General features: G+C 38.5%; 1 protein-coding gene across 1 annotated transcript in view; it reads right to left on the bottom strand.

Annotated features, from left to right (window-relative positions):
* Positions 1-14,251: 14,251 nt before the first annotated feature.
* Positions 14,252-27,021, bottom strand: part of fibcd1a (fibrinogen C domain containing 1a) — a 212,209-nt gene continuing 199,439 nt past the window's right edge. Inside the window, exon 7 of the mRNA XM_056463980.1 lies at positions 14,252-15,652. Coding sequence (XP_056319955.1) covers positions 15,390-15,652 — 263 coding nt within the window. The 3' untranslated portion in view covers positions 14,252-15,389. The remainder of the gene's footprint in view (positions 15,653-27,021) is intronic.

Here is a 27,021-nt window from a genome sequence, read left to right as displayed (position 1 = left end):
AATTTATTTAAATGTGCATCCATTGTGTTATAAATGGAACAGTTGCTTTCTAGTATTATAAACATTATTTTAAAAATCAGGAAATTATTAGCAACTTTGTAATTGTCACGGATTGGCCAGGCTCTTTCACCAGCATCACGCAACGATCACCGTCACCTGAGTATTAACCACGCACAGCTGCACCCAATCACTTCCATTCACTATATAAGCACACACCTCACTTCATCAGTGTCCGGTCTCGTTCCCACGAAGCGGACTCATAGCAAGTACCTCCTGGTAGTCACTATCACATTTATCTAATCGTTTGTACTTACTTGATCTCTGTCTCGTTCCAGTCTGTCCAGTGTTCCCGGTGTCCTGTCTGTATTGAGTGTGTCTTCAGTCTGTCTTCCCCGCAAGCCCTCTGGTGTGTGCATTCGGTCTCCCTCAGTGTCTGTCATCCATCCTGCTCCGAAGAAGGAACATCAGCTCATCCATACTACAATCACATCCCCTTTGTTATCCTTGTGTGCTCCTCTGCTGTAATAAACATCTTTCATAATATACTCACCTAACTTGTCCGTCTGCTTCCCTAACAGAAGACCGGACCTTACAACAATCAACAGTATGAGCACTTCCGATCCCATTCAGGAGTTGGTGGACTCGCTGAAGAGAGTTCTATTGTCTGCTACTCCACTTCCCGAAGCACCACCAGCACCGAGCACTTCTTCACCGTCCACCCACTCATCCAGTCCCATGGCTCGACCAGCACCCTACTCTGGCGGGGCGGAGGAGTGCAATGGCTTCCTATTACAATGTTCTCTGATATTCACCATGCAACCAGAGTTATATGCCACAGATCGGTCCAAAATTGCATTCATCATCTCCCTTCTCTCTGGGTCGGCTCTACGGTGGGCTGAGACCATCTGGCAGCAAGCTGGGCCGGTAACCAATTCCATTCATACCTTTACCAAATATTTCAAGGAGGTCTTTGGTCGTGCAGATGAAGAAGTAGCAGCCGGAGAACAATTATATCACCTGAAGCAGGGAGCCATGTCCACCCAGGACTATGCACTCCGGTTTCGTACTCTGGCTGCTGCTAGTGGATGGAATGAGCGATCTCTCCTAACCACTTACCGGCTCGGCTTGGAGCCCAACCTGAGGTTACAACTGGCAGCCCTCGACGATACCATGGGGTTGGAAAAATTCATACAACAATCACTTCGATGTTCTGATCGTCTGAAGGTATACCAGCATGACATACCATCAATATCACAAGCACTCCTTCGTCCGCCAGAGCCAGTCGTCCCTCCAGAACCAGAACCTATCATCGTCGAATCTGGTAGACTAACGATTAATGAGCGACAGAGGAGGCTGACCCGGGGTCTGTGCATGTACTGTGGTGCCGAAGGACATGTCAGGCTAGACTGTCCCATTCGTCCAGTACGTTCCTTGGTGAGTGTGTTCAGTTCACCCATTGAAAAAATGCACCCTCTCACCACCAATGTTCAGTTAACTGCCCATTCTGTCTCTATTTCAGTCACGGCCCTCATCGACTCCGAGTCAGCTGGAAATTTCATCTCGCACGCCCTCTGTCGCCACCTCCAGCTCCACACCGAAGCCTCGACGCACGTCTACCAGATTCAACCTATAACCAATGATATCCATTCTCAGGCACGTATTCATCGTAAATGTGAACCCGTCACTCTCCAAGTGGGTTTACTTCATAAGGAAGAAATTCAATTTCTGGTTCTGGAGGGAGCATCAATGGACATCATCCTAGGGCGCCCGTGGCTGGTGAAGCATGATCCCATCCTCTCTTGGGGCACCGGAGAAATCAAGAGATGGGGTAAAGAATGTGTCTCCAGCTGTTTTCCCGATCTACCCTTGCAGATCCAGAGACCCCTAACTGTATACGTCACGTCTGTTGAAAGTCCAGTCGAGAAACGATCCATCCAGATCCCGAAGATCTACTCCTCATACGAGGACGTATTTTGCCCCAAGAGAGCTTCCCAGCTACCTCCACATCGGCCATGGGACTGCGCCATCGACCTGATTCCAGATGCTCCTATGCCCAGAGGTAGGATCTACCCGTTGTCCCTTCCGGAAACTAAGGCCATGGAGGAGTACATTCAGGAGGCTCTGAGTCAGGGGTATATTCGCCAGTCCACATCACCCGCGGCCTCAAGCTTCTTCTTAGTGGCCAAGAAGGATGGAGGGCTGCGGCCATGTATAGATTACCGAGTTCTGAACCAAAGCACCATCAAATTTAGGTATCCACTTCCTCTCGTCCCTGCGGCCCTGGAACAACTCCGATCCGCCAGGGTATTTACCAAGCTGGACCTCCGCAGCGCATACAATCTGGTACGAATACGCGAGGGGGACGAATGGAAGACGGCATTTGTGACCCCTACTGGGCACTACGAGTACCTGGTCATGCCCTATGGTCTGGTCAACGCCCCCTCCGTATTCCAGAACTTCATACACGAAGTCCTCCGGGAGTTCCTCCATATCTCCGTCATCGTCTACATTGATGATATCCTGATTTACTCCTGGAGTGAGGCCGAACATCGCCACCACGTTGCGGAGGTCCTACAAACCTTAAGGAAACACAAATTGTATCTCAAGGCTGAGAAGTGTTCATTTCATTTACCATCTGTTCAGTTCCTCGGATACATCATTGATCGACAAGGGGTTCGCATGGACGAGGGGAAGGTCACTTCCGTCATCTCCTGGCCTGAACCGAAAACCATTAAAGAACTCCAACGATTCCTAGGGTTTGCCAATTTCTATCAACATTTTATCCACAACTACAGTCTTATCACCGCTCCGCTCACCAACCTCCTAAAGAATCAACCCAAAACGCTATCCTGGCCACCCGAAGCAGCCGCAGCCTTCCAAAGCCTCAAGAAGTCCTTCACGCAGGCTCCACTCCTGACTCACCCCAATCCCGACTTACCTTTCGTGGTCGAAGTGGATGCATCGACCACCGGAGTAGGAGCCATCTTGTCCCAGCTCCATGGTAATTCCTCACTACTCCATCCATGCGCCTACTTCTCCCGTAAGCTCAGCCCGGCGGAAAAGAACTATGACATCGGGAACCGTGAACTTCTAGCCATCAAGCTCGCCCTGGAGGAGTGGCGACACTGGTTGGAGGGAGCTAAACACCCATTCCAGGTGATTACCGACCATAAAAACTTACAGTACCTGAAAGAGGCGAAAAGACTCTGTCCTCGTCAAGCCCGGTGGTCCTTATTCTTCTCCAGATTTCAGTTCTCCATATCATATCGACCAGGATCCAAAAACATCCGGGCGGATGCACTCTCCAGAATCCATGACCAACAGGAAACAAGTGAGACCCCGGCCAACATCCTCCCAGATCAGATCACTGTCTGTCCCATCACCTGGTCTGCTCCAACAGTTGTCGCCACCCCAGAGTCCAGAACTCCGCCGGGCTGTCCCCCCAATCGACGCTTCATCCCTGAAAATCAACAGGTAGATCTCATTCACTCCAGTCATACCTCTCTGGGCACAGGGCATCCCGGGGCCAACAACACCCTCTCGCTGCTATCCCAACGCTTCTGGTGGCCGAACATGGCGAGGGATGTGAGGAGATACATCCAAGGCTGTAGAGAATGTGCCATGTCAAAGAGTCCTCATCATCTACCTGCAGGAAAACTCCATCCCTTGCCCATCCCAAACCGCCCCTGGTCACACCTAGGAGTTGACTTCATGACAGACCTCCCATCGTCTGAAGGTAATACTTGCATTTTAGTCATTGTAGATCGATTCTCCAAATTCTGTCGTCTGATTCCTCTGAAGGGTCTACCCACAGCCCTAGAAACCGCTGAAAACCTATTTAACCATGTCTTTCGATGTTTTGGGCTACCTGAAGACATAGTCTCGGACCGAGGACCCCATTCATCTCCAGACTATGGAAAGCCTTTTTTAGACTCCTAGGTGTGACCGTCAGCCTCTCGTCTGGCTATCACCCACAGACCAACGGCCAGACTGAGAGGAAGATTCAAGAAGTGGGGCGGTTCCTCAGGACCTTCTGTCACGGTCATCAGAACTCCTGGAGCCAGTTTCTGGGCTGGGCGGAATACGCCCAGAATTCCCTGCGGCAACCTACCACCGGACTTACGCCATTCCAGTGTATTCTGGGCTTCCAACCTCCACTCTTTCCCTGGGATGGCAAACCTTCTGATGTCCCCGCAGTGGATTACTGGTTCCGGGAGAGCGAGAGGGTCTGGGACGATGCTCATCACCATCTCCAGAGGGCAGTTCGCCGAGCCAAGGAGGTGTCAGACAAGAAGAGGATTCCTGGACCTACCTATGCTCCGGGGCAGAAAGTTTGGCTCTCCACCAGAGACATCCGCTTGCGACTGCCCTCCCGAAAACTTAGTCCCAGATTTGTTGGTCCCTTCACCATCCTGGAACAGGTCAACCCAGTCACCTATAAGTTACAGCTACCACCACAATACAGAATCCACCCCACATTCCACGTGTCACTCCTCAAACCCTTTCACGACCCTCTGATTCCCTCCACAGAGCCTGGCCATGAAGAGGAACCCCCTCTCCCACTGATTTCAGAAGAAGGGTCCATATACAAGGTCAAGGACATTCTACGGTCCCGACGTCGTGGTGGTCATCTGGAATACCTCGTAGACTGGGAAGGATATGGTCCAGAAGAGAGGTCTTGGGTCCCCAGATCCGATATATTAGATCCCGCACTCATGGAGGAGTTCCACTCCAATCACCCCGAGTTCCCAGCACCTCGTGGACGAGGTAGACCACCACGGCGTCGACGGTCTAGGCCCTCAGGAGCGGGCCCTGGGGAGGGGGGTAATGTCACGGATTGGCCAGGCTCTTCCACCAGCATCACGCAACGATCACCGTCACCTGAGTATTAACCACGCACAGCTGCACCCAATCACTTCCATTCACTATATAAGCACACACCTCACTTCAGTCAGTGTCCGGTCTCGTTCCCACGAAGCGGACTCATAGCGAGTACCTCCTGGTAGTCACTATCCCATTTATCTAATCGCTTGTACTTACTTGATCTCTGTCTCGTTCCAGTCTGTCCAGTGTTCCCGGTGTCCTGTCTGTATTGAGTGTGTCTTCAGTCTGTCTTCCCCGCAAGCCCTCTGGTGTGTGCATTCGGTCTCCCTCAGTGTCTGTCATCCATCCTGCTCCAAAGAAGGAACATCAGCTCATCCATACTACAATCACATCCCCTTTGTTATCCTTGTGTGCTCCTCTGCTGTAATAAACATCTTTCATAATATACTCACCTAACTTGTCCGTCTGCTTCCCTAACAGTAATACAGTTTGCCTGATTTACCTTCAGCCCACAGCCATCAATTTTGTTTAGTTTTTGGCCCTTCATAAGAAAAAGTTTGGCCACCCCTGATGTATTTGCACAAATATAACATAGTAAAGCTTCCTATAAAATATATATATATTAGTTTAAATGAGAGATTTATGAGGAGTGTACTCATATGTATATACATTTATAACGTTACAGAGGAGTTTTAAAAAATGCTGCTTTTTTGGATGTACCTCATATTCGTTAGAGAATTTTTTTTTTTTAGCTTTCACAAAAATTTTAATTAGCACAATTGTTAACAATATTGATAATAATGATAAATGTCTATATAGCATATCAGAATTGATTTCTGAATCATGTGACATTAAAGACTTTGACAACTCAGCTTAATAGAATAGAACATCATAATATAATCAGTGTTTTGTGTAATTAGTTAAAAGTAACTATTCAGTGTAAATAGATTACTTTTCCTGTTATTAAAGTAAATGTCATTTATTTATTTTTAAATTAGAGTTACTTATAATGTACCTGCCTTAAATGATTGAAATAAATTTAACAGTTCTGGATTAATCAATTCAGAGAAGCACTGTATATATTTTGCAATACATTTTCCTGCTAAAATGGTTACATTTATCAAGACGACTGAACATGCTTAAGAAAAAATGACTTGAGCTAGAATTCAATGGCAGTATATAGGTAATAAATATGGTGTCATTACTATGAAAGTTTATATATATATTTAAATATTAATAAACATTTTCTCAAACCTATACATGTATGTTTGTATTTATATGTATATACAAAAAAACATACACAGTACACATATGTAACTTATATAAATGCACACTTTTATTTTGAATGCGATTATCGTGATTAATAATTTGACAGCATTAATTATACATATATTAGTGCTGTCAAAATATTAATCGCAATAATCGCATCCAAATTAAGTGTGCATTTATATAAATTACATATGTGTACTGTGTATGTTTTTTGTATATACATATAAATACAAACATACATGTATATATTTGAGAAAATGTTTATTGATATTTAAAAATTAAGTATTTATGTATAATACAAATTGTAAATAAGTATAAATATATATGTAAATATTTTACTTTTGTATTTTTTTGTATTTTCAATATTTAATAATTATATAAACCCAATATTTATGCACAGTGAGTACACATACTGTATATTATGTCAGTTCAAACATATTTTGCATGCGATTAATCATTTGACAGCACTAATATACTCCTGCTTGGCTTAAAAAGATTTTAAAAAGTTTAATGTATATTGTTTATGCATTTAAATTTATATGGATTTTAAATAGTATCGGGCAGTTCATTCCGTGATATGTGGTGACCACTGATAAATAAGGGACTAAGTCGAAGGAAAATGAATGAATAGTATTGTGTAAAGTAATTGAATTACTTATTGTGTAATTGAGTTACTTTTGAGACGTAGTGATCTTAAAGAGTAATTTAAATACAATTTTAATGATGTAATTCGTAATTAATTACTTTTGAAGTCTTTTACACAATATTGAATGTAATAGATTGAATAAAAAAATACTCTTTTAAATTGTAATAATATTTCACAGTATAACTGTTGCAATTAAATTTTACACAATTATAGATTTAACAAATATACCTAATACAAAAATGGCACTATTTGGCCAGCTAAAGCTTTAGAAAATGTTATCGGACACACAATTCAGTGTGTTCAACCAGTGGCGCGGTCAGCAATTTTAAAGTGACTAGACCTTATGAAGTGAATTGAATGTCAGTGCCTGTTCTCAAACTAAAGTACAGCATTTTACAATTCATGAGATAAAAATAGAGGTGCACATTTCAACAGCTAAAAGTACTACTGACTGGAAGAGGAAAAAAGGTCAAAGCTGAAATTAAAATGTGACTTTACTTGAAAATGTGGCCTTTTAAGCATCATATATAACGGTTAGTGGTGTTATATCATTGTCTCAACAAGCTGAAAACAAGTGTCACTGTTTCAGGTAAAGAACAACCCCCCAGTGGCCTTTCCAATGATTATGCAATCCATATTTTACACACTGCTGACATTTTTGGAACTTAAAATATATATTTTAAAGTAGCTTCTGAATGACTGTATTAAAATATATATGAAACATCAACAACTTTATTCAAAATAAGAGCAACAATCAACATCTTCAAAAGTTCATATATTTTCTCTTACTTTTAAGTTCTCTTCTGGAGCACCAATGAATGTTTGCAGGTTTTGATCAATAAACTACCTGACAAAAGTCTTGTCATCGATGCCAGTTTAGCAAGTCAGACTTCTAGTTGATCATGTGTAAAAGTGGCAGAAGGTAGATTTTTCAGATGAATCATCTGTTGAACTGCATCCCAATCATCACAAATACTGTAGAAGACATATTGGAACCCACATGGACTCAAGATTCTCACAGAAATCAGTGAAGTTTGGTGAAGAAAAAATCATGGTTTGGGGTTTCATTCAGTATAGGGACGTGCAAGAGATCTGCAGAGTGGCAGGCAACATCAACAGCCTGAGGTCTCAAAACATTTGTGCAGCCCATTACATTACAAATCACGGAAGAGGGCAAATTCTTCAACAGGATAGCGCTCCTCCTCATACTTCAGCTCCATATCAAAGTTCCTGAACGCAAAGAAGGTCAAGGTGCTCCAGGATTGGCCAGCCCAGTCACCAGACATGAACATTATTGAGCATGTCTGAGGTGAGATATAGGAGGAGGCATTGAAGATGAATCTAAATAATCTTGATTAACTCTGGGAGTCCTGCGAGAACACATTATTTGCCATCCCAGATGACTTTATTAATAAGTTATTTAAGTAATTTCAGAGATGTATGGATGCAGTCCTCCAAGTCATGGGAGTCATACACAATATTCATTCTTTTTCCACTGCACCATGACTTTATATTCTATTCTTTATATTCTATTATTTCTGTTAAGTGACAAGACTTTTGTCTAAGCAAAGTCAGATCTTACTGTCCTAATTAAATAATAAAAAATCAAGACATGATCGTATTTTATTTTAGCAAAATAAGTGTAATCTAGAGGCCTTTGCCTTTCATATAAGCCACTTCTGATACCAAATGATCAACTAGAAGTCAAGGTATTTCATATAGGTGACAAGACTTTTGTCAGGTAGCGTACACACCATTAAAAGTCAGTATATTATAATTAAGTATTAAGCACATTTAAACTTTTAACTAGATCTATTTTGTAAATCAGTCAATATTTGGTTTTGTAGTCTCTATGCAGTGTTGGGTATAAGTTTAAGTTACAATGCAAAATGTAACAAATTTAAGTTTCTAATTACATTATTAAAATTCAAAAGACTTGGTCTGAAAAGTAAATTAAAATGTAGCTAAAATTCTTATAATTTTCAAAGCATGCAGAATACAAATTAAATGTATCTAAAAAAATTACACTTTAAAAAAACATATCAAAACACAAAATGTTTCAAACCCCTATTTTATACATAGTATATATTGACATTATTTACTACTCAATTCAGTTTAAGCATGTGCTTTTAAAAAGTCTAACCTGCTTTAAAAAGTTGAAAAATCATGTTTTTTTGCAAATATATATTTGAACAATATTTATTACATTCTACAGTTACTCTGCTTCTCTGAAATGATTTCTACAGAACTGCTGAATTTATGCACATCACACAAGTGTATATTAAGTAACGCCAATTAAATCAAAGTAAAAAAAAGTAAAAGTAAAGAAATTTCAGAGGAAAAGTCACTAAAATAACTAATAAAAGTTAAAATAACTAATTACACCCACTAATGTCCATATGTAAACATTTATTATAAGAAAAGGCTTATTTTTAGACCAAATATTTTTAGAACAAATATTTTCAGGAGTAATCAAAGAGATTAATTCTGAATTGGTGCAAAATTGCTTTAGATTTCAGTCAATAGTCTGACTATACAATTCAGATTTTATGTTCCAGTCATGCTATCCTAGAACCGGGTCCTGCATTTACCACTCAATGTAGAATAAAAGATCATCCATGCAAATGGATCTTATAACTTCTTACATTTAAATATTTGAGTGATTATTTTTAAACATCTAAGTTTTTTCTATCCCATAAAAAAGTGTATAGCCTTGCCATATGCTCTTAAATTATTGCAAGTCAGACTATTAGTCAGGAAATAAGTAGCCATATTAAGGGGGAAATTAAAAAATGACATCTTACAAAAATGAAAGTTGCATGATCGCTTGATATTAACCATTTCCCCCCACATTCCAAGTCCAAAATCTCTCTATTCCTCATTTTAATGTCATACATTTTAACGACATCTCTGAAACATTCATCAGCTGAGAGCCTTATTATGCCATCTGGGCCAGAGACTGGCACAGATCTTTTAAAATGAAAGCAAATGCCACAATATTCTCACACACACGCACACACGCACGCACGCACGCACGCAAGCACGCACGCGCACACACACACACACACACCCACAAAACATTACCTAGGGATCTATTCTTGGTCTATACCTAGTCAATTACCAACTAATGAGCTGACCTCGGCTAACATTCCCTCCCAAACTCCTAAGGAAGAAATTGCAGTGCTTCCGAAAAAACAAGTATGTTAGAAACTGTGGATATTTATTAAATGTCACTCTGAACATTAAACACATTTTAATGATCAACAACAAAAAAATACAAATAAAATCAAATAAATACCCGCTAATACAAGACGCCAAAAAAACAAAGCTGGATTATGAGTATATTGTAAATCCAAGAAATGCAGCAGAGCATTTTAATTGATCTTGCGTTCGCTGGTCACAAATGATGGGTTTTGGGGGTGTCAGAGAGGGCAGGATGTGAAAAGAAAGGAAAACGTCCCTCTTGTCGTCCTGGGGTGTTGTTATGCTGCAAGACATGCTCAATTTCACGGTTAAATTATTTACATGGATGACTGGCAAGCGCCGTCAGCAGACAGGTGTAGTTTGAGAGGCCATCGGCAGGGGTTCCTGAGTTCCTACATGTTCATAAAGAGCAACCGGGGCCACGAACTGACAAAATGTCCTTCCCCTGAAAGCCACAGCAATTCTGTTCATTTCCTTTCGCAGTCCATATCTCACATTTATCAGTCCTACGCTGAAAAAGAACAGCAAATTCTTTTTTAGCAAGAAACACATGGCAGGATGAGGTGCAGCGATGTTTTTTTTAGTGGTTGTTTCTCCTCATTTTGAATGTTCATGCTAGCACTTTAGCATTGAAAGCCCTCCTGTGGTTTACAGAGAATCTCAATCTATATTGTGGCTTCATAAACAATTTCACCTCATAAAAAACGACCTGTGGTTTTCTTTGTTGAGGGAGAATGATTCACAAATTTGATCAAAATGCATCTGCTTTTTTCTTTCCTTTTTGGGGGGGCTGAGACAGCTGTTTGCTCTGTTGTAGGTTTGAGTTTGACGTTGGTGAATAGTTTTTTCAGCAGGGGTCGGCTGTTTATTTAAGCAATATGCTTAAAATGCTTCATATTCTTAAAATAGTGATTAGTTAAGCTTCCCTGCAGGCACAGGACGTTAACATGTCGTCATATTGACGTTGTACCCCAACGTACCCCAACGTCATGAGGACAGATTTTGTTTGGAAATTAAAATCGGGTTGATGTCATAACCAAACATCACGCCGACGTCAATGTCCAGTGTCTAACCTAAAATCAACCACATATCATTATCTAATCATGTTACACCTTGACGTTGTGTGGATGTTACCACTATGACATCTATCAGACGTTGGATTTTGGTCACTTTCCATCACAACCTAAAATCAACCAAATATCAACGTCTAATCATGTTACACTTTGACGTTGTGTGGATGTTACCACTATGACATCTATCAGACGTTGGATTTTGGTCACTTTCCAACACAACCTAAATCAACCAAATATCAACGTCTAATCATGTTACACTTTGACGTTGTGTGGATGTTACCACTATGACATCTATCAGACGTTGGATTTTGGTCACTTTCCAACACAACCTAAATCAACCAAATATCAATGTAATTTGACGTCGTTATTGGACGTCAAAATAAAGTTGTCCTTACACATTGGCTAGACATTGAACTTTGGTCACCTGACGTCATCACCTAAATCTAACCTAATATTAACGTCTTATGATGTTGGTTGCCTGCTGGGTTCATTCATTCACTCATTATCCTTTGGCTTAGTCACTGATTTATCAGGGGTCGCCACAGCGAAATGAACCACCAACAACTCTGGCATGTGTTTTACGCAGCGAATGCCCTTCCAGTCGCAACCCAGTACTGGGAAACGCCAAATACACTCTCTCATTCACACACTCATACACTATGGCCAATTTAGTATGGTTTGATTCATAAAACAATTTCTTTGAATTGCATCCAATATAGATACATTATAAAAGTGATTGTAAGACATTTGGAAACAGATGTGAGTGTCGTGTTGTGGTTTAAAGTGCAGACAAGGATAATGTACAATCACAATAAACATAAATAAAGACATAAATATGAATTCATGAAACTTATTTTTCATTCTGGACATTGGATTAACATGGATTTCGTGAGGAAATACAAACAAAACACTAATTAAAACTAATACATTAATACATAATTAAATGGATTACAAGTTGACTGGTTGAAAAGAAAACACACACTCTTTGTCAATGCCATGAATCAAATTAAAAAGAGAAAGTTAGTAAGTATGCATAGATAAAAAATGAAAATAAAAAAATTGTTAGGAATAGTTTACCTCAAAATCAATGACATCCATTGATCACCTTCATGATTTTATGCAACTGTTCAATAAATATTAAAATAATACTGAGGAGCATTTAATTACAATTGTATTATTTTGTTCTATCAATTAAAATGGATTCAAATGAAGTCAAAAGCTTTGCACGTCTCTGAGAGCAAACAATATGTGACATTTCTTCATAAAGAAAAAAGTGAAGGCAAAATATTTGTACTGCCCCCTGGTGGCTGGCTGCAGTATAAATCAAAAACTTTATCTTCATTTATTAATTTTCCTTCGGCTTAGTCTCCATTTCAGAGGTCGCCACAGTGGAAAAGAACCTCCAACTATACCAGCATATGTTTTACATAGCAGATACCCTTTCAGCTGCAACCCAGTACTGGAAAACACCCATGCACACTCATACACTACGGCCATTTTAATTTATTTAATTCACCTGTAGCGCATGTGTTTGGGCTGTGGGGGAACATGCAAACTCCACACAGAAACGCCTCCTGGCCCAGCCGGGACTCAAACCAGTGACCTTCTTGCTGTGAGGCGACAGTGCTAACCACTGAGCCACTGTGCAAACAAAATAGTAAAATTAAAATATAGATTTTTTTTATTTCAGGTAGTTCTTGTGTTTAATTTTAACCTTATGTTGGTGACAATAGCCTTGTGATTAAGTGCACCAACATATAGCACCATGGTGCACACAGTGACTCAAGTTTGATTCCCGGCTTGAGGTCCTATGCCGATTCTTCCCCTTTCTTTGCTGCCGATGCTTTCCTGTCTGTCCTCCACTATATTCTTTCAATAATAAATGGTGAAAAAACCCTAAAAAGCAATTATAAAATAAATAAATAAATAAATGTACTTGATTTGATGCTATAAAACCTGGGCGTGTCTTCATGATTACATGCTTGTGATTGGCTCTTTCAAATTGTGGCTCCAGGTCATGATCACAATAATGCAGACTCTGGCTCCAAGTGACATCATTAGCGCAAGATGGCGGTGATATTTTGGCTTCATTTTTCAACAGTGTAGGAAGTCCATTTATCACTTCAAAACAACTAGACACCTATTAAAATTTAGCAAAATACTTGGCTATTAAGTCCGAAATATATTTTAAATCTTGTCTAATGCCAAGTTCAGACTGCTTGATTTTAGCCTCGATTTTGACTCGCCAACAGGTTTTGAGAAATCGCAGACAAATGGCTGAAATCACAGGCAAATTGGTGCTCGTTCACGTGAGTAATTATCATACAGTGTAAACTATCAAAGACGCCATCTGAGAGAATCAATGAATTGCCGACACCCGTCAGATATTTGGCATGCTAAATATCTGAAGCCGTCGGCAATTCAAATCATGCCATGTAAAATGTGTTCTGATTGAAAATAACATCGGCGATTACCTACAGCCAATGAGAAAGCAGCATCCACAAGTATGGGCATCTGCAGGCCAGCAAGAGGTTGGGGGAGAATTTAAAAGGGCTCCTTTTTTTCTATTTATGAAGAATGAAGAAAAACCTAGTGGAAATTTGGCAGGAGCCCCCATGTCTCTTTGAAGTGTCGTCTAAGCAATACCACAACTGGTTCGAAAACGAAAAGAAAGTTTGAGAGAAATTGTTAATTCATTTTAAAAGCCAGGTGAGCAAAATCAGTACATTTTCTACCCCACTAAAGGCTTCTTTCTCACTATGTAGTTAATAACTTACTACATGACATTGAGTTGTTTCCATGTCACTTCTCACATGTGTTTGGTTGTGAGACGTAGTTTGTGGACCAAGACAACATTGTCTGCGATTCTTCCTCTTGTACAATCATGTAGTCTGAAAACCCCTGACGCCGATCCATCTTGCAGTGTAAACACAGCAGTGACAGAACGCTACCCCAGAAACATCTGTGTTTCAAGTACTTTGAAACTTGTGCAGTCTGAACTTGACATAAGCGAGCCTCTCAGATTCTGAAAAGTTAAACGGTTAGTTCACTCATTCTGTCATCATTTACTCAACTTTCACTTGTCACAACCCTGTTTGAGTTTCTTTTTTCTGTTAAACACAAAATGAGATATTTAGAAAAATGTTGGAAACATGTAACCATTGACCTCCATAGTATTTATTTTTCCAACTACAGAGGTCAATAGTTTCTAACATTTTTCAAAACATCTTCTTTTGTGTCCAACAGAAAAAAGGAAACTCATAAAGGTATAAAACCACTTTAGAGTGGGTAAAAAGTGAGTAACTTTTAATTTTGTGTGAACTATCCCTTTAAGCCATTTTATTTATAAACTTATACTTCTACGCAAGACACAAAGTAAAATTTTCGCTTCATTCACCAAGTGAAAACATATCCATCAACATCTTTTCTATTAAATTTTCAGGTAAACTATTCCTTTTATTGAAACATTTGAAGAACGTCACAATCGATCTAAAACAAAGGGCATTAAATGAATACACAATAACATACGGGCAAACCAATGACAATCTGACAGTCAAAAGAGAAAAGTCAGTCTGTTCAGAAGTTCAACCCAAGTTCAATTCCCAGATCTTCTCCAAAGATTAAGCCTTAAGCTCAGTCAATCCATCTCATTGTGATTTCAGGTGAACCTAGCCTATACCGTGCATAAGATAAAATCCAACACTGCCTGCAACCCCACAGGGTTATTGTGTTTTCTGAGCTTTTCCATTGATAAACCTTCCTCCGACTGACCTGTCAGAGTGAAAAATGTGCCAGTATCGGCCCATCACTCTAAAAGCCACCACCGTGACACATATTCTCTTTGAGCATCTCTGGTGGTCAATAACGTATTTATTCGACACACGGGAAAACCTAGTTACCTCCCAGATATTACAGCAGTGACCGGACACACCAATAGCAACCCTGTCACGTTTAACTACGAGTTATTGATTAATCACTGAACCAAAAATAACAGAAGACAAAGCTGCCTCTCCGCCAGATGTCCGAGACCAGTTAAAAGTCTTTATTTTTATGAAAAGCTACACGTTCTTGCTAAATTTAACAGCTACAGATTTTTTTTGTGTCATTTTTATCATTTTTTAAGACAACAACTATTTTTTTTTCTCAGTAGCACATTTTTTGACAATACCTGCAATAATATTCAGAGATGTGTGAATCGTAGATCAAGAGAAAAAACAGCGGCGTCAGCACGAACACTACGAGATGATAGGAAAACAGGGATCGAAAACAGAAATATGATCAAGAAAGAAGAGTCGTTGCTGGAAAGTTTCTGCATTGAGTGTCTCTAACACCTACAGCCATCTTTGAGTCCTCTCGTGTTTTCTAGTTCTCGCTCATTTATTCTCCTCCTTGGTCGGTCTGATCTTCATCTCGGTGAACTTCAAGGAGTACTGCCAACCCGTCCAGGACGACCACTCGATGCCGTCGGCGTATGAAGTGTGCTGGCCGCGCAGGTACTGTCCGTTCAGGTTGGACGTGTGGCAGTTTCGGTACCACCAGGCGCCGTGGTAGAAGGACGCGCAGTTATTCTCCGAGTGGTCGTTGTCCTTGTCCTTGGTGGTGAATTTCATACCGTTGTGTTTGAGCAGCGAGTCGCCTGCAGCGGCAGATCAATGCGTGATGGAAAGAAAGGTTGAGAAAGACAGAGGGAAAGAATGAGAGTGGGATGGTGAGGAAAAGAGACAGAAACAAAAAGAAGTGAGTCACTCGACCGCAATGTCTTTGTTTATGCATATCATGGAAAGTTTAGAGTGCTGCAGTAAAATAGTTTTGTTTTTAAAAACTAGTGAGCTGACATGATTTCTACAGCCTACATAAACCTACATTTTCTTGTAAGTCAACATTTTAAACTGTAATATGCACTTAAGACATGATTTTTGCTGCTTGTTCGGACTACGTATTTAAAATGAGCTGAATCAACACCGCTACATTCATTCTTCCATGGCGGAGTGCCACACCAAAATTCATTCCCACTACGGCTGCATTACAGCTTCTCATTCAAAACCTTTAGTTGTTGCTGAATTTTTTTGAAGCATGTTGTAATCAAAACAAAACGTATTAAAAGAAATGTGAATTATACCAGAGTGAACTTTTCTGTAATCATAGTAGTGCTGTGCGTTATTTGTTTAACCCTTTAAGGTTACATGCTGACTGACTGACTGACTGACAGGGCTCCACAATGCGTGAGGCCAGCAAACACGACGTAGTTTTCAGTTATGATGAACACAGTTTCCACAATTATACTTTATTTAAAGGTCTATGGCTCTGCATACAAGACTTTATCTTGCTGGAGTTTATAGCCGTTTCACTTCACATCAGGATGCATCAATGCTGTTCTGTAGGACTATTGGAGAGAATCATAAATATTCCAAACAAATTTAATAAATGCTGGAGACATACTCAATACATAAACACACTAAATTGCACTTCAGCAGCGTTTATTTGAGAGCACACAAGAAAATCTGCACTTGAGCAGCATATATTTCAGGGCGTGCAAGAAGTTTTGTGCACGAGCAATGAGATTTGCATGCTCATTCATGAATGCGATCTCGACTTGTAATATTACACTCACGACATTTGTCATTGTAATAATACCGTAGGTAATTGGAAGATCTTTTGCCATCACTGCAATAAATTACTATTTTAAAATAGACAAGTTATTTTAAATTATAGCAATATTTCACAATTCACAATTTGACTGTATTTTGATCAGGTGAATGTAGACGTAATGAGCTTTACCTTAAAACCATATTGTTGAAGACAAACTTTTCCTAATACTTTCTGTTATATTTATTTGTCCTCTCAATAATTTTTTATTACATGTTTTGAGATTTGATTCGTTTTGATAAAAGAAGCTTTAACCTCAATATTATTAGCCACCTTAAGAAAACGTGGAATGATTTATCTTTATATATCAGATCATGCTCTTCCCTTGGTGCTTTTAAACCTCATTTAAAAACATCTTCTGTCTCTTGCATTTGATAGTAATTAATTTTATTTTGTTTACATATACAAGTATAATTGTTGTGTGTTGGTTAATTTGTAAAGCAGTTTGGTCAACATTTGTTGTTTTTAAATGTGCTCTATAAATAAAGCAAACAAACAATTATTATTATTATTTCGATTGGCTACAGAACAAAGCACTGTTGTCCAATGACTTTCCTAATTAAACGTGCCCTATAATGAAAATCTGGGTATACGAAGGCATAGTAGAATAATAATAATAATAATAATAATAATAATAATAATAATAATAATAATAATAATAATAATAATAATAATAATAATAATAAAATGGGCATACTGTGAGCCTCCTCATTTGCATGTAAATCTACTTTAGGTCATTTATCCGGACCTGGCAAGCAGTTCGTGATTTAGATAGATCATCTTGTAAACGTTTATTATTATCATTTGTTGAGTCTCAGACCCAAATCAATTTGCTTGTGCAAAACCTTTTAAACATAACACAATGTATAGCAAAGCCTACATTTATGCATTTATACTTAAATTTTATAGCCCTCAGTTCATAAAATCCAATTGCTTAGAATAGTGACACTGCAGCACTTACAGGCTCATATATCGAGCAGTAAAACATCAATTGGAAACAGATTTCGGCAATCATCTTGCAATGTTTACATCCACATTTTGAGCTTGCTGGCTCTGCTAGTGATGTAAAAAGAGAGACAGAATCCACAGAAAGCAGTGCTTTAACGTGTTGCCGTTAATGTGGCCTTATTAAGCTCAGTGATGTATGTCTCAGGGATGTAATGTTGCAGTGTGCAGCTAGGCTAATCTAATCCCGGTTTCCAGCCTCCATACAGGCCGTCTCTGACAAGATCAGCCTTTTATTGCCAGCCTTGCAGTAAAACCCTCCTCTCGTCCTCTTCCTCCAACTCTAATTCCACTCCAATCCAACATGTATCGTGATAGCCGTTTTATTGGGACAAAGGAGATCCAATTGACGCCGTTATGTCATACTGTAAAGTGCGTTACACATCATAAACTTGTTTCTGGTGCCTCATGGATTCATCATTGCGGTTTAGAAGATAATGAATCAGCGGATTGATGGAAGTATAAAATGACAGCACCTGGATGGTGAAAAAAGAGCCACGCTGAAAACCGATACAGGAGCTGGCGTTAGCAGGTCTAATTCTGTCATCATTTACTCAACCTTGCACAGTTCCTTTTTCAGTTGAACACAAAGATTTTTTGAAGATGTCTGATAACTAAACAATTCGAGTTCTAATTGACTTCTATTGTATTATTTGTCCATATAATGTATGCCAATTATATATTTTTGGTTACCAATTTTCTTCAAATCACAGTCTTTCTAAATCTGTGTGATTTTCTTTCCTCTGTTGAACACAAATAAAGAGGATTTGAAGTTTTGGTGTGCTTTGACTTCCATTATATATTTATTTTCTTATAATCGAAGTGGAATGGATTGACTTCTATTTTAAGGTAAGAAATATATAATAGAAGTCAACACTCTTCACAATATCTTCTTTCATTCAAAAATGTTTGTTAGCAAACAGTTTTGGTTGCCAGTGGCTTCCATTATATGTTTTATATATTTATATATTTTTCTGCATAATTAAGTCAGTGGAAATCTAAATGGTTTAGCTACCAACACTTTTCACAATGTCTTCCTTCCACACTGTAATGACTTTCTTTCATCTGTTGTACACAAAAGAAAGAATTTTTTTTGTTTTTTTGCCCTCGAGTCCGAGTTATTTGATTTTAAGTATCTTATTTTTTATTTAATTCACCTTATTTTAACATCACTCTGTTAACAAACAGAGCACTTCTGTGAGGTAGCTTGAAAAATCAAGTAATAAATACTATCAATTCTTCACTTTTGGACATTACTGCAACAGTAAATATATATAAAAAAAAAAAAATAAAAACAAATAACATCTCAACTTAAAACACCCGGCTGGCAATCCCAAGTTCCCCAAGTCTATCTACCTACCTACCTACCTACCTACAGTACCTACCTACCTACCTACCTACCTACCTACAGTACCTACCTACCTACCTACCTACCTACATATATATATATATATATACACACACATACATGTATATTCGAGTTCTGATCAGGAGGTAACGTCTGATTCCGATCACATGATTGGGCCCGATTTCCGATAATATGATCATATGATCGGATCTGAACATCCCTACTAACATCATTTAAAATTTCTGTGTTTCAATAAATAAAGAAAGTCTAAAGGATTTGGAGATATATATTTATTTGGTAAACATCAGTTTTGGTTGCCATTGTCTTGAATGAATTGCTATTTCATTTACTTCAATTTTAATATTTACATTTCTATTCATTCATTCATTTTCCTAAGGCTAAGTCCCTTACCGTGCATTCGCACGGGACTTCAGCGTCAACGCTTGACCAAGGGCGTGTCTGAAGTTGGGGCTGACGCGATCATCATAGCAGCGTCAGCCAATGAAATTAGTCTGCAATCAGCTACTGTGTGAGCTGGGGTATTTGCATGAAGCAATCTGATTGGCTGACATGTCCATTGGTGCTCGAAAAGTTGAGAAATTCCCAACTTCTGCAGCGTGCAACACCACTGAAGCAGCGCCGACGGATGCACAATGCATTTCAGCAACGCCTGACGTCACCTCTTCAAAGTGAATGGGAAACGTTGATGCTGACGCCCCATGTGAATGGGGCGTTATTCATCAGGGGACACCAGGGGTTGAATGAACCGCCAACTATTCCAGCATATGTTTTACACAGTGGATGCCCTTCCAGCCGCAACCCAGTACTGGGAAACACCCATTCTCTCATTCACAATCATACACTATGGCCAATTTAGTCATCCAATTCACCTATAGCGCATGTCTTTGGACTGTGGGGGAAACCAGAGCACTCAGACAAAAACCATGAGAACATGCAAACTCCACACAGAAATGCCAATTGGTCCAGCTGGTACTCAAACCAGCGACCTTCTTGCTGTGAGGTAACAGTGCTAAACACTCAGCCACTCTTCCAAACCAATACTTTTGTTGTCCATCTTCTAAACATCACCTCTTAATTTCCTCCGAAGAAAGAAAGGCACACACTTTGGTATAAAATATGGGTGACTACTGTGACTACAGAATCTTTAAAACCAGCCAAAGACAGAGAAGTCTTAGAAAATTGTACCTGTTCCAGCTGGATTCTCAATATAGCAACTTAAGCCAGGTTAAGTCAGCCTAAAACCATACGTTTAGGACCTTTTATAGACCTGCAAAGCCAGCTCCTGTATTGTTTTCCTCCACATCTGTTCACTGGCTCTCCTTTCACATTGTTAGTGCTGTCATCTTATACCTCCCTCTAAGAAAGGACTCAAACTACTCATTTACAGTCAATGCTGGTTTAGATGATTAAGTGAGCCATGTTGATTTGAGCTAATTACAGATGGTAGAATGCGTCATATTCCAAAAATCTACACTAAAGGTCTTTTGCACACAGAGTTTGCAATTTTCATAAGCATGTTTTCCCATGTATTTTTTACTCTAAAAAATGAGTCATGTACAGAAACATTGCACACTGAGTCTGACGTGCAATAATGAATCCAAAACAAAACACAAAATACAAAACGCAATCTTCATGTGATGCTTGTGTTCTCCTCATTCTTAAAAAAAAGAAAGAAAGAAAAAATATTGTGTTGACTGAATTGATCCGGAATAGAGATGGGCAGTACTCATTTTTACATTTTAAAAATACTTTAATACGTGATTTATGAGCCGAACTGGTATTGCTAAACTTGCGAGGACCTATGGTAACTACAATGTAAGGAATACAAGGTACAGACACACACAAACACACCAAATAAAGGCATGAGAAAGAACTGGTATTTCTATACTTGTGGGGACATATGGTAACTACAATATAAGTAATACAAGGTACACACACATACACCAATCAGAGACAAGGAAAAGAACTGTGATTTTTATACATGTGGGTACATATGCAACCACAATGTAAGTAATACAAGGTACACAGACATACCAAACAAAGGCATGGGAAAGAACTGGTTTTACTTGTGGGGACATATGGTTGCTACAATGTAAGTAACACAAGGTACACACACATAACAATCAGAGACAAGGGAAAGAACTGCTATTGCAAAACTTGTGGGGATATATGGTAACTACAAAGGAATACAAGGTACACACACACACACACACACACACACACACACACACACACATACGCACCAAATAGAGGCATACGAAAGAAGTGGTATTGCTATACATGTGGGGACATAATATAACTACAATGTAAGGAATACAAGGCACACACACACACACACACACACACACACACACACCAAACATGGGAAAGGCACCAGCCATTGAAACCAACATACAATAGGCTACAGCAGTGTTTCTCACATATCTGCCACAATGTCCTCATTCATTCATTCATTTTCTTTTTGGCTTAGTCCCTTTATTAATCCGGGGTTGCCACAGAGGAATGAACCGCCAACTTATCCAGCATGTTTTTACGCAGCGGATGCCCTTCCAGCCACAACCCATCTCTGGGAAACATGCACACACACTTATTCACACTCACACATTCATACACTACGGACAATTTAGCCGACCAAATTCACTTATACCGCATGTCTTTGGACTGTGGGGGAAACCGGAGCACCCGGCGAATGCAGGGAGAACATGCAAACTCCACACAGTAACGCCAACTGATCCAGCCGAGGCTCGAACCAGCAACCTTCTTGCTGTGAGGCAACAGCACTACCTGCTGCGCCACTGCGTCACCCTAATTAAGTAATCTGTGATGCGATATGATTTGGATAAATTTGTCAGACACCATTATAGATTTTGGCTTTCGATTGCACTGTGATTCTGGATTGTCAAAACAGCTCTGAAAATATTTTATATGGATCAAAAAATGTAAAAATTGTGAAAAAAACAGCATGACGGACACAAGTTTCGATGGCAGTTTTTAAATATGACAGACACAACATGTGAGGTTGTATTTATTTTTTACCATACAACAATTTCGCACTCATTGTGCAATGAACATAACATTTAGCTTGTAAACCCTCGTCAATTCAAAACCCAAAGCCTGAAAATCAAAAAAACAGCCTATGCTAATAAGCTCTGGAGAGTACTGTAGCTAACCAGCTTAGCTTTATTTACAATTATTCTTTCGTCTGCTTTGCTCTATAAATCATTCACTAAGCATTAGCATCAAGTGAATTCATTATTTGTTAAGCATAAACTCAACAATAATAAGCAGTTTATAACTGCAGCTACAAATGCTGTATTCTTGACATACAACCACATGTATAATGTGCTTAGTAATTGTATTTTCACACTTGTTAATGATTTATTTGTCATTACTAATTTAAGTATTGCATTATTTACAAACCATTTGTTTTTAAGAGTAGTTGGTGGTCTTTAGGATCATTCAGAATGAGTTAGTAAATGATTAATAAACTCTTGAAGTCAACATTTATATCTTATTATTCAGACATAAAGTTAATTTGTATGTTAATAAATGCTTTATTAACTTAACTTCATGCAGTTTTGTGACCTAATCTAAAGTGAGGACTATTTATGCTTTATAAATCCCTTATTAAATGACAATTAAAGGCTTGGTATCAAATAAACAGTAATCTTTGCAATCTTATCTAAAAATTACTGTAAACTTTAAACATCGCTGAAAAACAGGAGTGTCAAAATACAACATAAAACTGGATAAAACAACAACAATATAATAAGATGCAATGTTTAAACTGTACAGTAATTTTATTTTAGATAAGGTTGCAAAGATTTATTTTTCCTTTGAAGTACAGTTTCTTTGTTTATCTTCTAACGACTAGGAATGAATAAGGCTGTTTATGTTCTTTTTTCCTGTTTATAATTTAACTGAGCCTTAAATTGTCATTTATAAGGGATTTATAAAGCATGAATAAAGTCTTCACTTTAGATTAGGTCACAAAACTGCATTGAGTTAATAAAGCATTTATTAACATACAAATTAACTATTAGTAAATGCCTGAATAGTAAGATTTAATGTTAATAATAAATGTTAATTTGAATAGTTTATTAATCATTTACTTACATATTTTCAATAATCTTAAAAAACAACCAACTATGCTTAAATAACTGGTTTTAAATAATGCAATACTTAATTAAGCAATGAAAAATAAATCATTAACACAGTATGAAAATACAATCATTAAGCACATTTTAAATGTGGTTGTGAGTCAAGAATGCAGCATTTGTAGCTGCAGTTATAAACTGCTTACTAACGTTTATTAATGTAGAGTTAAAGCTTAACAGATAATGAATTCACTATTTGCTAATGCTTAATAAATGGTTCATAGTGTGTAGTTATTATAGTGTTATCCTTTGCTCTCTATATAAACAAATCTTAACAAACCGCTTGAGCAATATACACGAATGTCATAATATACACAAAGTGTTACATTTCAAAGAGTACCCAATCATCACAAATGGTGCTAGAACAAAAAAACCCCAGACTCATTTGCTAGAACGTGATGATTAATCATTGCAGTAAATTGCAGATTGCTCACAGTTAGTGCACCTGAGGGGGTGTGAAGCGTGTGTCAGCATAAAGGTGCATCGCAGACTCTTCTGAAATGTCTTGAGACAGACCCACTCAGGAGGCCGATACGAGTTATTAGGTATGCGCCTGAATGCATAATCGCATTAATGGCGGAAAACACTGCAACATCAGAGAGAAATTATACACTCCTCTACTTGGACAAGCATTGTTACAAAATAATCAAACGCTCGCACGCAATTTCGCTTCTTACTCTGGCCTCCCTAATGGTAGTGAAAACATTTCTGTGCACTTGCAAAACTGTCATTAGCGCGCTTTGAAGTTGCCACTGTATTAGTACTCAAAGTGTTTACAGAGATCAGGGCATCATGGGTGTAAAAACTCATCTCAGGTAATTATATCTTCCCAGAGTTCCCTGCTGTGGCTGAGCGCTCTTTCTCTGCGCTATCGTAAAGGCCTTTCATTAAAGCGAGAGCATTAAAGACAGCATGCTCGTGCGTTATGATATGAGGATTCTAGCACGCAAGGACACACTTTTACACCAAAAGATCTTGTGTTTTTATCTCGGTTGCCAAAAAAGCGTCACGGTAATTTATGAAAAACGGAGGATTCTGGGGGTATGGCTCATCAAAATCTCCGCAGGGATGCAATGTCGTATTGAAATAATGTCAGATCAAATCGGTACATCAGCATCAGGGCACAGTCGCTAAAACACTTTCAGACAACGGCTCAGCTTTAGATGTCTGCAAAACAACTGACTTCAAAGGTTTAGTCTAATATATTTCTGTCCGTCTATCTGTTTATCTTGCTAAAGCCTGTATGCTTTCACATGACTCAATTTTCGCGAGTCAAGTTTTAAAGGGGACCTATTATGCAAAAATCACTGTTATAAGATGTTTAAACACTGTTGTGTGACAACAGTGTGTGAATATAAAAACTATTAATTCTATTTTTATAATCACACCAGATAAAAACTTTCATATTGTAATGTGTCATCAGAGAGGACAAGCATTGCCTATTAATGACGATCTCTCCCTCATTAGCATAGACAGCCCTGAGTGAGCACAGTCTCATTTGGATTTAAAGTGACAGTCACCAAAATTCAAATTTTGAATCAAAGCCTTAAAGGGGCTGTTTCAAAAAGAGTTATATAAAAAAATAGTGTGGTGTTTTGACCTGAACATTCTTGTATAAAAGAGCATAATAGGCGTCCTTAAAAAGGATTATTTAAAATGAAAATGTACTCACTATTTCCAAAGTCCAAAGTAAAATATTTCCAAACCTTTAACTTATTTATTTGGGGTGACACAGTGGCTCGATAGTTAGGATTGTCTTCTCACAGCAAGAAGGTCTCTGGTTGGAGTCCCAGTTGTGCCAATTGGTGTTTCTATGTGGAGTTTGCATGTTCTTCCCGTGTTGGTGAGGGTTGCTCCGGTTTTCCCCACAGTCCAAAGTCATGCGCTATAGGTAAACTGAATAAGCTAAATTTGTTGTAGTGTGTGTGTGTGTGAATGTTAGAGTCTATGGATGTTTCCCAGTACTGGGTTGCAGCTGGAAGGGCATCCGCTGCATGAATGAATAAGTTGGCGGTTCATTCCACTGTGGCGTCCCCTGATAAAATAAAGGGACTAAGCTGAAGGAAAATGAATGAATGAATAATTTATTTATTCTGTTGAACACAAAAGAAAATATTTTGAAAAAGCTAAAAACTTGTAACCACTGACTTTCATAAGAAGAAAACAAATACTGTGAAAGTCAAAGGTTTCAGGTTTTCAGCTTTCTTAAAAATATCTGCCTTTGTGTTTAACAGAAGAGAGAAATAGGTTTGGAACAAGCAAAGGGTGATTAATTGATGTCAGAATTTTCAGTTTTGGATGAATATTTCTTTTTTTTTTAATCTTGAAACTTTTCTTGTCTATAAATATAAAACACAAACTAAATGTTTGTGTTTTATTACTCAGAACATTACCAGCAAGTAGTCCATCAATTTTGTTTTCTGTGCAAATCTCATTTGCAAATACTGTGGATATTTCTGATGTATGCCTTTAAATATAGGAAACGCAAAAAAAAAGAAGAAAGATCAGGGTTATTCCACCAAATATTGATTTCCTAACTCATTCATTTAATTTCCTTCGGCGTTGTTTCTATTCCAGAGGTCGCCACAGTGGAATGAACTGCCAACTATTCCAGCATATGTTTATCGCAGCGGATGTTCTACTAGTCGCAACTCAGTATGGGAACGCTCATTCACAGTTAAGTTTATTCAATTCACTTATATCGCTTATGTCTTTGGACTGTGAGGAAAACTGAAGCACCCAAAGGAAACCCACGCAAACAAAGGGAGAACATGCAAACTCCACACAAAACCAAAATACCAACTGGCCCAGCTGGGACTCGAACCAGCGACCTTCTTGCTGTGAGGCGACAATGCTAACCACTGAGCCACTGTGTCACTTTTCTAACTCACCTTAAATGAAAAAAAAATATTATGTTGTTTATGAATATAAACATGTCTAAAACATGGCACGAGTTATTACAAGTTTATGCAACAACAACAACAATAACATGTTTCAAACGGCAACATTATTATTTTAAATTGGGAAGAAACGTCATTAGTAATTTGCAGAATAAGACAAAAACATGTTTTAGTTTAGCACAATCTATCAAAAAAAAAAAGTAGATAAATTGTGTGATTTAAAGTTATACATTATTTATGGTAGACTATTGACCTTATTCTTCAACGCGGAAGTGCGCTCGTTTTTGCGATTCAGTTGCCTATGGGAGAAATTACTAGGAATAATAAACGGCAGAAAACGATCACTGCTCGCTCTATAAACAAGTGTTTGCATGACTATACAGACAAAAAAAAATATCAGTTTGCAACATCAAGCAGCAAAACGAGCTGTTTTTAATATCTAAAAATGAATGGAAGTGAATGACACCGGAAGTCTCGAGCCAAAAAGATTCAAATGGCTGCGCCCGCTCGTGCACAAGGAATAAGGTCAATAACAGAGTTCTATGAACAAGATATATCTAAGTAATATTAGACTTTAAAAACATGACAAACTGAATTTGAAAATGAATCTGAACTCTTCACGTCATTTAACTTAAAGTAAATTAAAGAACATTTTTTATAGGAATATAAAATAAATCAAAAATATGTATGTAATAACTTTTAAATTAAGTTACTTACTTTTAAACTCAATTTTTTAAAACAATTTTTAAACTCAGTACATGCTAATATATACATTTATATCAGTGAACTTTCCCTTGTTAATATCAGAGAAAGGGATGTTTTGTTGTCAGAGAAAGTGCGATGTGAGATTTGAACTCTAGGCTGCCTGCCACATCCAATTGTTTTCACACTTGATTTTATGACCACAGTGTGCCTTTTACCATTGACC

Source organism: Danio aesculapii, chromosome 8 (assembly GCF_903798145.1).
Source record: "Danio aesculapii chromosome 8, fDanAes4.1, whole genome shotgun sequence".
Classification (NCBI taxonomy): domain Eukaryota; kingdom Metazoa; phylum Chordata; class Actinopteri; order Cypriniformes; family Danionidae; genus Danio; species Danio aesculapii.
Note: the sequence above shows the minus strand (reverse complement) of the source record. Positions and strands in the feature narration are given on the sequence as shown.